This window comes from Rhinoderma darwinii, chromosome 5, assembly GCF_050947455.1.
Source record: "Rhinoderma darwinii isolate aRhiDar2 chromosome 5, aRhiDar2.hap1, whole genome shotgun sequence".
NCBI classification, from domain to species: Eukaryota; Metazoa; Chordata; class Amphibia; order Anura; family Rhinodermatidae; genus Rhinoderma; species Rhinoderma darwinii.
The window spans coordinates 187,183,918-187,197,238 of record NC_134691.1 but is presented as its reverse complement, the minus strand read 5'-3'; the positions used below and the strand labels follow the sequence as shown (position 1 = coordinate 187,197,238).

Genomic DNA, 13,321 nt, shown 5'->3' with positions numbered 1-13,321 from the left:
GTACCTTCACGTTCTTTATATGACCCTCAGTCCTCTTTTCTTCTTCATGTTACAGTTCCTGTGTGTAACAAGACCAGGACTTGAGACTATGATGTCTGGGATGTCACCAACACAATTATTTACTAAACTTTATGCAGATTCTTCCAGCAACTTTATGCTGAGCAGTATTTACTGAGGTTGGGGAGGTCAACCCCCACAGTAGTCCCACTAAGAGTGATTGGTTACATGTACGGTTGTTGGGGTGAAGGACACGTCTCTGTTGATCACGTTGGGAGCTACCCACTAGCAGACAGAATCCCCAAGGGTAAGAACTATACCCTTGGCTGGCTGTGTACCCAGAAAAGCACAGCGATTCCTACATATGGCTCAAAAAGGTGACTGGAATAGAACATGGCTCCACAAATTAAGTCAAAAGCAGACATGAAAGTTGGCTTGAATGTTTGGCTAAGATGGGAGGACAAGTGCTTGAACTAATAAATGGAGAAGCAAAAACAGACCTGGTAATATGCACAGAGCTAGAGTTTTTTGGTAGGTTAATAAAACTGAATTAGGCTCTGAGGAACTGAAAAAATAATAAAGTTAGCTTAATATCCTATCATCTTTTGGAACAAAAACCTAGGAGAAATAATTTTCTCCTTCAAACTTTGCTTTCGTCAAAGAATGCTCCATTTGCAGCAATTACAGCATTGCAGACCTTTGGCATTCTAGCTGTTCATTTGCTGAGGTAATCGGGAGAAATTTCACCCCATGCTTCCAGGAGCCCCTCCCACAAGTGGGATTGGCTTGATGGGCACTTCTTGCGTACCATACGGTCAAGCTGCTCCCACAACAGCTCTATGGGGTTGAGATTTGGTTACTGCGCTGGCCACTCCATTACAGATAGAATACCAGCTGCCTGCTTCTTCCCTAAATAGTTCTTGCATAATTTGGAGGTGTGCTTTGGGTCATTGTCCTGTTGTAGCATGAAATTGGCTCCAATCAAGCGCTGTCCACAGGGTATGGCATGGCGTTGCAAAATGGAGTGATAGCCTTCCTTATTCAAAATCCCTTTTACCTTGTACAAATCTCCCACTTTACCAGCACCAAAGCAACCCCAGACCATCACATTACCTCCACAATGCTTGACAGATGGCATCAGGCACTCTTCCAGCATCTTTTCAGTTGTTCTGCCTCTCACAAATGTTCTTCTGTGTGATCCAAACACCTCAAACTTCGATTCGTCTGTCCATAACACTTTTTTCCAATCTTCCTCTGTCCAATGTCTGTGTGCTTTTGCCCATATTAATCTTTTCCTTTTATTAGCCAGTCTCAGATATGGCTTTTTCTTTGCCACTCTGCCCTGAAGGCCAGCATCCCGGAGTCGCCTCTTCACTGTAGACGTTGACACTGGCATTTTGCGGGTAATATTTAATGAAGCTGCCAGTTGAGGACCTGTGAGGCGTCTATTTCTCAAACTAGAGACTCTAATGTACTTGTCTTGTTGCTCAGTTGTGCAGCGGGGCCTCCCACTTCTCTTTCTACTCTGGTTAGAGCCTGTTTGAGCTGTCCTCTGAATGGTGTAGTACACACCGGTGTAGGAAATCTTCAGTTTCTTGGCAATTTCTCGCATGGAATAGCCTTCATTTCTAAGAACAAGAATAGACTGTCGAGTTTCACATGAAAGCTCTCTTTTTCTAGCCATTTTGAGAGTTTAATCAAACCCACCAATGTAATGCTCCAGATTCTCAACTAGCTCAAAGGGAGGTCAGTTTTATAGCTCCTCTAAACAGCAAAACTGTTTACAGTGGTGCTAACATAATTGCACAAGGGTTTTCAAGTGTTTTCTAATCATCCATTAGCCTACTAACACAGTTAGCAAACATAATGTACCATTAGAACACTGGAGTGATGGTTGCTGGAAATGGGCCTCTATACACCTATGTAGATATTGCATTAAAAACCAGACGTTTGCAGCTAGAATAGTCATTTAGCACATTAACAATGTATAGAGTGTATTTCTCATTAATTTAATGCTATCTTCATTGAAAAAAAACTGTGCTTTTCTTGCAAAAATAAGGAAATTTCTAAGTGACCCTAAACATTTGAACGGTAGAGTATCTATATATATATACATATACACACAAAAGGAAAGCAGCACGGCTAAAGTGGATGGGTGCAAGCAAATCCTCCTAGAACAAGTTTGTGAACAAAAGAGTGGTGTATCGATCCAGGGTCGTTCCTCTGAAGCTTGCACCAACAGTGAGGTCTTTCCTGCTACTGTGCTGCTCCATTTGCGTAAAAAAAAGAAGATCTTGCAGTACTCCAATAGGCAATAAAAAAGCATAGTTTATTCAGTCCACATCAAGCAAACATACAACGTTTCTATCCTGCAATAGGATCTTTCTCAAGCATCAGCAAAGCTCCTATTGCAGGACAGAAACGTTGCATGTTTGCTTGATGTGGACTGAATAAACTACGCTTTTTTATTGCCTATCGGAGTGCTGCAAGATCTTCTTTTTTGTAATAACTGTATTTAGTCCGAGGATCGGGACTACTTGCTGGGCACCCAGTTCTATACATTTTTCCCTGTGGGGTGAGTGCTGCTGCTTTTCTCCGTTGTTGTGTATATATATATATATATATATATATATATATATATATATATATATATATATACCACACACAGAGATCAGCCGGATCCATTATTATAGTCTTGGCAGCTGGGTTGGTTTGTGTTGCTTATTAATAATTTCAATGTGGCTATTTTTTATTAATACAGGGCCAATAGTGTATTTCTCACCGCCTAAAATAAAATGATGACCTATATATATTACATGAAGCAAGGCATGGCCATGTGGACTCGGGGCACTAAATACTTTGCAGAACATGAATGAATAATTTAGTAAAGTTTATTTTTTAACACGTCCTTTAGTAAAACACATGACTGAGAGGAATTTGCTGCATGGCGGCACTCTCCACACCGCATCGCTCCACATCCCTTTTGTCGTCCTTGCATGTACTTGCTGACACACTTTCCTCATTACACATATTTAGGACAGATTATGGTTTTCAACCCTGCAATTTACACATCAACTAATAAAACTGGTCTGTTAAATACTTTAGACCAAACCGAGAAAATATTGTGTGAGAAATGACATTTGATAGTCGGTTTCTAACACTCTCTACAGCATTTAATCTACAGTCTTTCTAGAGAATAAAAGCTTTTACTGCGGATCAGATAGAGGCTCATCTAACAACAGCGAAGCCATTACATCCATCACAACCCAGACACAAAAGGGATGTATTCATGTAATGGACACTGGTGGGTCCGTGGGTCACACTGACCATAATTATAGAGTTTTCAGAGTGTTTTCTTCACTGTTATTTGGTGTCTACAAACAGACTGTGAAAAAGAATAAAAGGCATTGCCACTTTCCAGAAACGCATTTCCTAATCCTGTCTTTACCAAAATGATCTCTTATGTTTGTATCATTGCGGATTATTGGGAAAAAAAAAACCCACACTACAATTAGAGAGATCTTTAGCACATTAGAGCTACTGTCAGGGCTGAATAACTATATTCAGCCCTGACATCCTTTACTCCATCGGATCCCGGCACCAGTCATGGCGACCATTGTCGCCATGACTTCAAATCGCTTTCCTGAACTGGCAATATGGGGAAAGCGCTAGCCTGAGACACTCCCTACACGTTGCCCATGCCTATAATGGACGGCAGCACAGTGTAAATTCCTTCTGGGAGCCAGAAGAAAAGCTGCGGGGCAACTGAGGAGAGGTATTTCTTTCTTTATCTTTATACCCCCATCCGAAATATTACAAAACTTTCTAACAAGATTTGTGTTTCGCACCATTTTCATGATCTCAGCTTGATGTTAGTGAATGGAAACATTCTTGTTTACATTTAGAGGCTGAAAACTGTACTAATCTAGTATTTCTGAAACAGTTGCATGCCTTTGTGAATGTATCCTAACTCGCTTCTCTTGCAGCGAGCCCTGTGCGTGTGTCAGCAGGACACGATCAGGAGAGGTTTGTAGCCTTGGGATGCAAACAAGGCTGTTCACATTCACTGAAAGCAAGCAGAGATTTGGAGAATGGTGAATAATTAAAACCTAAAATATTATTGCATGATGAATAACTTTAATTTATCCAAAACCAGAAAAAAAACCACACATATCTCAATTTCACAATTACAACAAATAGGATTCATAGCATAAACGTCCTCCGGCCTCATCAATAGCTTACAGTATATCACCATGTTGCTTCTAAAAAATACTGCTCTTCTGAATACAAATCCACCTATCTAACTACCTTTACCTTTTATTGAATTTTGCTGAATCTGGCCAGTCTGACAGCTATGTGAGTGTAAATCTGCAGCAAATCTAATATTGTGAAGGAAAGATGACTGTGCTTACCCTATGTCTTCTGCGTCTTCATCACACTCAGCACCATATTTGCAAGCACCACATTTAGGATGTTTTCTATGAACTTCAGTCCCAGATCCTTCATATTCTGCAAAAGAAACAAGAACACAGATGAAGTCATTTACTTTGCTTTTCATGATTTGCTGACATGACTCATGGCAAATAAAGGATAGCCCTAGGTTCCAATTGTCCGCCTTACTGGTAGTACTCCAATGAACCTCGGTAGTGAGTACCAATGATGATATTAACACCTGACCTTTACACGGACCAATGATCGGGTAAAGGAGCGTTCATCTCATTTGTAATAAATATTATCGTTGTGGGCAGCACATCTACCTGTGAAAACAGGGAGATGTGCTGCCGACATAATGGAAATACATGGGGATGAACAAAATGTAAAGTGATATGAAAATATGGGTAGGTCAAATTGTTCTAGAGACCTTCCTTTCAACTGTAGAACAGTATGTGTGGCAAGTTACAAGCCAGCAGGTGTAAACTAGGAGTATCCAGTACAAAGACTTCATGCTCCTACCCATAGCAAACACGCTAACATCTCAGAAAACTGACCCGAGTGAAAAGAAAGAGTACTAGTTTAACCTTCTCCCAGAATATGACCCTATCTAGTTTCAAATTGTATCTACGCAGTAAGAATTGAGAATATAATGCTTCCCAGAACCACAATTTCATTTTTTTTTTTTTTACAAAGCCTGCAGTGTTACTAACTACTGAGTAAACCTAAACCTAAAAAAGAAAGGAAAAGCATTACACGTCCCGTGAAGAGAGTTATGGGATACAGAAAGTCCATCACATACTAACAATCTAAAAAGAAATGTTAAGCTATACCTGTGCAGAACAAAATTATTAAATAAATAAATAAATAAATAAATAAATAAATATAAATATATATATATATATATCTAATATATATTTTGGAAAGTTTGTTTGAAGCCCGATTTTTCATTAGTATAAAAGCAGTCCATTTGACCGCTGCAGCCTGTGATTGGCTGCAGCGGTCACATGAGATGAAACCCGGGAGGCCGGACTGGAGGAAGAAGCAGGAGTTCTCGGTAAGTTGACTTTTAATACTTTTAACTCCAGAGGTAGTCACTGTCCCGGGTGCTGGAAGAGTTACTGCCGATCAGTTAACTCTTTCAGCACCCTGGACAGTGACTATCCCCTGACGTCACCTAGCAACGCTCCCGTAATTACGGGTGCACACACGTAGCCACCCCTAATTACGAGAGCCCCATAGACTTAGGCCTCATGCACACTTTCATCACCGTTTTCACGGCCGTTTTTCACGAATCCGTGTGTCCGTGATTGGAACCGTGTGCTTCCCGTGTGTACTCATTGTACACTTCTGTGTTTCAGTTTCCAAGAGGAAACTGAAACCCGTTGACACTATGTACATGATATTGTGAGCGCCGCACATGGTATTCCCTGTCCAGCGGTACTCACTGTCCAGGGTGCTGAAAGAGTTACTGCAGCCCCTTAACTCTTTCAGCACCCTGGACAGAGGCTACCGCTGGATAGGGAATATCATGTGTGGCGCTCACAATATAGATTAATGGTTCATTATAAAAAACCTGCAACAAAAAAAATTACTACTTACCCAGAACTCCCTGCTTGCGTGCTTCTTCCTCAAGTCCGGCCTCCTGAGACGACGTTTCAGACCATGTGACTGCTGCAGCCAATCACAGGCTGCAGCGGTCAAATGGACTGCCGCGTCATCCAGGGAGGTCCGACTAGCTGTCAGAAGAGGGACGCGTCACCAAGACAATGGCCGGGGTACGTATGAACTTATTTTTCTTACTATCGCTGCGTTCCAGCACTGATCAGCAGCCTCTTCTCTATATCAGTGCTGACAGAGAGAAGGGGCTGCCGATTAGTGCAGTGCAGTATCTGTCTGTATGTGTACCTCTGCCCGCCCGGCTGTTTCTAGGCAACGGCTCCGTCACACACGGACTGCACACGGATGCCTTCCGTGTGCCTTCAGTTTTTTTGACGGCCCCATTGACTTGCATGGGCCTCACGGTCACAGAATCTCGGACCAAAGTAGGACATGCTCTACTTTTGTCAGAACGGAGCAACGGGACCGTCAAAAAAACTGAAGTGTGCATGGCCTCATTGAAATGAATGGGTCAGGGTGCTAGCCGTCTGAAAAACAGCACCCTGAAGAAAAAGACTGAAGTGGGCATGAAGCCTTATATTGGCCTGCCCGTGCCGTAATTACGGCCTGAAATAGGACATGTTCTATAATTTTCAACGGCCTGGGCACCTTCCCGTAAACAAACGGGAAGGTACCCGTGGCCAATAGAAGTCTATGGGCCCGTAATTGTGGCCCGTGATTACGGGCGTTTTTACGTTCGTGTGAATGAGGCCTAAATCTGTAATGAATATATTGCTTCATTTCATTTCTGTTATGCTTCCAATAACATTATTTACACTCTCTAGCAATTAAATTCATATCGAGAGGTAGCAATTAAATTCATACTGAGAGGTATTTAAATAGTGAGCTTTTACTCTATCTATACCGTAAGTCAACCTCCCGAGCAATGCTGGGTATAAAAACTAGTGTATATATATGTATATCTATCTCTACCAAGTCTTTGTCATTTTATCAGCTTCTGCAGTGCTATTTTAGAGTTTAGAATGTCACTCAAGAGCCCATTCCTTTTCGAGGTTCACAATGTTGTGACCAACGCAGTTACTTAAATTATTATCTCTAAAACCGGCCAATTACTGTAAAAAATGCCATATGTCTCCGAACAAGGACTGTAATTTTTGTGGTGACACTTGACTGCCGTTCTTCCAACACTGATAATTTAGTAACTGTTCTGGCTTCATAAAGTGTAGTAGCTCCATCAGTCATTTGTTTGGGAAGAACCTGAAAAAAAAACTCCACCAAAATACAAGTAGTCATACCGCACCCTCAGGACCTCTTGGAATCTTTCCTAAACTATATTCATTTGTGCAGTTACTTGACTGTCTGAAGTGGCACCATATATTTTGTGATGTACTAACTATACTTTATACATATATGAAGGTGGCTTCTTATGATAACAACATGATTCTTTTTGCAAAAGAGTAAAAAAAAATGAAGAAAAGCAGCAATGGTTATCCAAGGCCCGATTGTATTATACTACAGCAGCTATAAAATGTATGTTCACACCACCAATGGGCCAGATGTATAAAAGTGTCTTCTTTTTTGAGTGTGTTACATTGTTATACTTTTTTTTCTTTTTTAATGTAGAAGATTTGATGGTCTAAACAAAGCCTTAATGTGCCATGGTATGTATTCTGCAGGATGTCAGTAGTACGCAGCAAGGATGCACTACCATGCCAGCATGATGGTATCTCAAAACTGTGGAATATAGATCTTTTCTCTTACACTCTGTTTGTTTAATACCAAAAATATATGATAGGGTTGAAATCTTGTGAATGTGCGGACCAATTATGTAATAAAGTTGTCAAGTTCCTAGAAGTATGTCATGGTGATATGACCCTAGAGACATCATTATAGTCAGTAAGGTTGACACACACGACCCAAGTCCATCCAGTTCAACCTGCTATATCAATCAGTATTCCGGATCCGACCTGATGCTCTGTCTTCCCCTATCCACGTGTGTCCGAATAAATTGCGGTCATACAGGAATCCACCTTGTCAGCATAGGTATTTAGATAACCCACCGTCTTTTAATGGTATGGCATACCACCAATTTGAGATGCTCGCACCATAAGGACCGGTCTCTGATTGTATTATAAGTTGTTCAATGTAAAAAAATTACAATATATAACTGATCTACTTTCTATACCTCTATGAATTTAATGTGTATCACTCAGATTCTTATTATGCTATGGAGATAATAGACTTCATATTTAATAGAATGATCCAGCAGGTATTTTGCTAGCGTGTCAGTATATGTTAAGTGGGTAGATAATTACATTCGAGCATCCCATATTAATATAGTGCAATACTTTTCTGGTGGATAAACCAATTATATCTTTTAATAAGACATCATTCTTCCTGTCTCTGGTATAGTGTTCACCCCAAAAGGTGGGATAGAACCATAGTTTTTAGCATGCTGACCCTAACAAATGAAGTCTAAAAAATGGATCTAGTACAACACAATCTATCACAAAAAAATGAGAGCCGTAAATCACATCACACATTACAACAATATACGGCATTTAGCACTAAGATACTTTGAAAAAGCTGTGTTGAGAAGTCAGACAAGTGCTTTCTGTAATTTATACGCATGAGGCGGTGGATACAATTGGTCAAGCAGATTGCTGTGGATTTGTGCCAATGATCGATACATTCTGATTTCTATCAGGATTTATGATAGTCTTTGCCAGTCATCATTTATCTAATCCCACACGTTTACATGTAATGTTTACTTTCTGCCTTAGCAATTGAACCTCGCCAAGAAGACGATGAAGCAGCAAATTGAGTTCTGACAAAATCCTCTAGAAATCAAATGCTTCCTAAACAGTCATCTCAGCCAGTGTTTATCTGTTGTGCTATCATTATACAAACTGTACTGGAAAGCACATCGCCAGCCGTGTACGCGCATGCTGCAAAACTAATTAACATCTGCTGCGGAATGCGGATCTGTAAGTCCTACTTACTGCTGCTGTCATGACTGTGCTGCATATGTTTGTATACAATGCAGAAGCAACGGGTCAAGTCCACCTCTACAGTCAGATACTATGCAGGTGTCAAACAGCACTAACACAGGCCTACAGTCAGATACTATGCAGGTGTCAAACAGCACTAAACTGGGAATTGTAATCAGCCCTGGCTCACAAATGTTGTCCACATATTTACGTAATCGGTGCATACACTTACTACTATGTACATGTAATATATAAACACGTTTACAACTTGCACATATATGCACACAAACTACTGTACATATAAGCATACTTACTACATACATGCACACATACACAAGTACTGTACATTCACGAAATACACTTTTACATAGGGCTCCATATATGGACAGTGATGTCAGGAGCTTCCCCAGGGCCGGAGTTCCTGGGTAGAGCATTGTATGTGCTTTGGCTGAGGAAGCTTCTGACGTCACTGTCCATATATGTACAGTGATGTCAGGAGCTTCCCCAGGGCCAGAGTCCCCGGGTAGAGCATTGGAAGCGCTTTGCCGGCGGACTTTGGCTCTGGTGGAAGCTCCTGATGGTACTGTCCATATATGTACATTGAAGTCTGGACCTTCCCCATGGCTGGACTCCCCGGGCAGAGCATCAGTTGGGCTGGTATATGTCAGTATACTTTTTCTTTTTGAAGGATTAAATAGCATATAGTGTAGTAGACTGTGCTATTCCATCTTTTCTGTTTTGTTTTTTTAACATGGCAGCCTATGAGTGAGGGATCCCACTCTATGGCATCCGTCATAGGTATACATTAAACGTTTATGTCAAGAAACTCCATATATGGGTATAGAAACTCCATATATGGGTATAGATAGATGTCAGGAGCTTCCCAATGCCAGAGTCCCTGGGTAGAGAATCGTAAGCGCTTTGGTTGGGGAAGCTAATGACGTCATTCTCTATATATGGCCAGTGATGTCAGGAGCTTCATCAGAGCCAGAGTCCCCGGTAGAGCATTGGAAGCGCTCTGCCAGTGGACATTGACCCTGGAGAAGCTTCTGACGTTACTATGCATATATGGACAGTGATGTCAGGCTTTTCCCCAGGACCGGAATCCCCGGGTAGAGCATCGGAAATGATCTGCTGGCAGACTTTGGCACCCGAGGAAGCTCCTGATGTCACTGTCCATATATGGACAGTAATGTTAGTAGCTTTTTTAGGGCTGTACTTCCCAGGCAGAGCATCAGGAAGCGCTCTGCACAAAGAAACTCCTGACATCACTGCCCATATATGGACAGTAACGTCAGGAACTTCCCTAGGGGCGGAGTACCCTGGTAGAGCATGAAATATTGCTCTGCCAGGGGAGGCTGCTTGGGTGACCTATCCCACTGCGTTGCAGCCTCCTGTTGAAGATATATGTCAGAGTCCTCCTGACGTATATACCTCCAACGGCAGGCAATAACGTGATGTGAAGGGGGCCTTAGCTGGTTAAGAAAATGCTGAATATAAAGATGGTACTGCTGCGATTCCTAAATTAAGTATTTTCTCTATTTAGAATATAGGTAACCAACTTATAAAAATACTATAGAGACATGTCAGGCAGGGTCAATATGCTGAGATCCCCACAAATCACTAGCCCAAAGAGGAGCAAATTATATCTTATATCTTAGCCTATGGGGGTTCTCAATGCCTGGACTCCACTGATTCCACATGGTATAATATTGTACAGAGCAGAAATTTTAATGCAAGCGATAGGTATTTAATTTGACGTTTCGCCCCAACCAAGGCCTTTCTCACAATCGCTGCAAGGAAAGCAAAAAATACAAGATCACATATAACATTTTGTATAGGACAAAGGAAATCAAAAATAAAAATAAAAATTAGACATAAATACATTCAACAATTCAAATAAGAAAGATCAATCCTGATAAAAAATGACGATATAAATGGTATCCTGCGTAAGCGGCAAGACATATTTCATATACTTGGCCGTTTATGATCCAGTGCTTGTAGTTCCATAATATAATAGGGATAATCCCCCTAAACTTAGGTATGCAGGTATACACAGGGGGTATGACATAAAAACACAGGGATATGCAAATTACAATATAGAACATAGACACAATTTAAGGCATCAGGGCCTGATCTGATTGGAGAGGTATTGATAAAGTACCTCTCTGGACCATACCATAAAATACCGGCGTGGAGAAAAAGTGGTGGATAGAGATATGCATAAGAGGACAATAGAGGATAGAAAAGTAAATTGGGACCGTAGGTATCTAGGTAGTATCGCTGCTGGTGCCGTACCTGCATGTAGTTTCCCAGAGGTATAGTGTTACGACGGCGTCTACCAGACGCTCCAAGGTGTGGAAGTGTTCACGGCAGCGTCCATTTTTATGGCGCTCGCTCCTACAACCGCTCCTATAACTATTTCACCTCTACCATTAATACGGTTTATACCGTCGAATGCCGTCTATATAATTAACTATGCCATAAATACAATGTAGTAAGCCTAAAGACCTTAAATGGGCGTCATATCAATGAGGACAGCTTGCGTTCCACTGGGCGATGATACCCCTTAGACTGCGCATGCGCCAACATTGTTTTGCGTGCCACGTACCGGATATCCGGTTGTAGGAGCGGGCGCCATAAAAATGGACGCTGCCGTGAACACTTCCACACCTTGGAGCGTCTGGTAGACGCCGTCGTAACACTATACCTCTGGGAAACTACATGCAGGTACGGCACCAGCAGCGATACTACCTAGATACCTACGGTCCCAATTTACTTTTCTATCCTCTATTGTGCTCTTATGCATATCACTATCCGCCACTTTTTCTCCACGCCGGTATTTTATGGTATGGTCCAGAGAGGTACTTTATCAATACCTCTCCAACCAGATCAGGCCCTGATGCCTTAAATTGTGTCTATGTTCTATATTGTAATTTGCATATCCCTGTGTTTTTATGTCATACCCCCTGTGTCTACCTGCATACCTAAGTTTAGGGGGATTATCCCTATTATATTATGGAACTACAAGCACTGGATCATAAACGGCCAAGTATATGAAATATGTCTTGTCGCTTACGCAGGATACCATTTATATTGTCATTTTTTATCAGGATTGATCTTTCTTATTTGAATTGTTGAATGTATTTATGTCTAATTTTTATTTGTATTTTTTTTTTGGATTTCCTTTGTCCTATACAAAATGTTATATGTGATCTTGTATTTTTTGCTTTCCTTGCAGCGATTGTGAGAAAGGCCTTGGTTGGGCCGAAACTTCAAATTAAATACCTATCGCTTGCATTAAAATTTCTGCTCTGTACAATATTATACCATGTGGAATGAATGAAAATAAATAATTCTTCCTTGGAATCAATACAATCATATGTCTTTGGTGTGCTTTTGGGTTATTCTATATATCTATTAGTGGGGTACAACCCGAACCTGAACAGCACCAACAAATAAAGAGGAGTGCATCCTTACTATTTTTTGTTTTAATTGGACTCCACTGATGACATCTTTTCTATAACAGGTCCGAAGTAGTAACTTCGAAGTGTGCCATTAGCCATGTGTGACAGGACCTCTGAAATAGATAACTATGTGTACGCACGCTTTACACTATGCTCTTTACACATATATTGCTTTGAAATATTACTACACAATTTTTTCTTTACTACTTAATCCCGGACGATACTTCTATCCTTATTTTTCTAGTTAGGAGACTGAAAAACCATAAGCAAGGGTTAATTTTGAAATTGAGGTTGAAGTTTCTAAACTTATCAATTGTTTATAGGTGTGAAAATAACTCCCCTGAACTGAAGGCATCAATGGCTCTAGCAACTTGAGAGATCTTACAGATAGTAGGAGTCATGGCAAGGGAGATTCCTTGGGAGATTTATATCCTTTATCTCTACTTCATGCCTATTTGTTTTTGTAGGCCCTTATGGAAGCTGACAGAATTCACAGATTGTCAGTCTAGGGCCGGTTGATGGGTTCCATCAGACCTTTCGATCTGAGGAACCCATCAATGGTAATGCAAACAGAAGCTATGGTTTCCGCTTGCCTTTCCGTTGATGGTTTCCTCCGATGGAAAGGTCTGAAGGAACCCATCAATGGAAACCGAACACTGATGTGAGCACACTGTAAAACATACATTTTGGCTTTTTTCTTCTACTACTGAACATACCACGGGCTGAACAGAATCTAGACCCCCCCCCCATTGTTTTGGGCAATAAACAAACAAACATATAGTATTATTATTATTACATACGACCACATTTTTTTTT

The 13,321-nt window shown here is 41.0% G+C and overlaps 1 protein-coding gene across 1 annotated transcript in view; it reads right to left on the bottom strand.

Annotated features, from left to right (window-relative positions):
- TMEFF1 (transmembrane protein with EGF like and two follistatin like domains 1) overlaps positions 1–13,321 on the bottom strand; it is a 217,185-nt gene that overhangs the window by 57,609 nt on the left and 146,255 nt on the right. Inside the window, exon 5 of the mRNA XM_075826790.1 lies at positions 4,410–4,506. Coding sequence (XP_075682905.1) covers positions 4,410–4,506 — 97 coding nt within the window. The remainder of the gene's footprint in view (positions 1–4,409; positions 4,507–13,321) is intronic.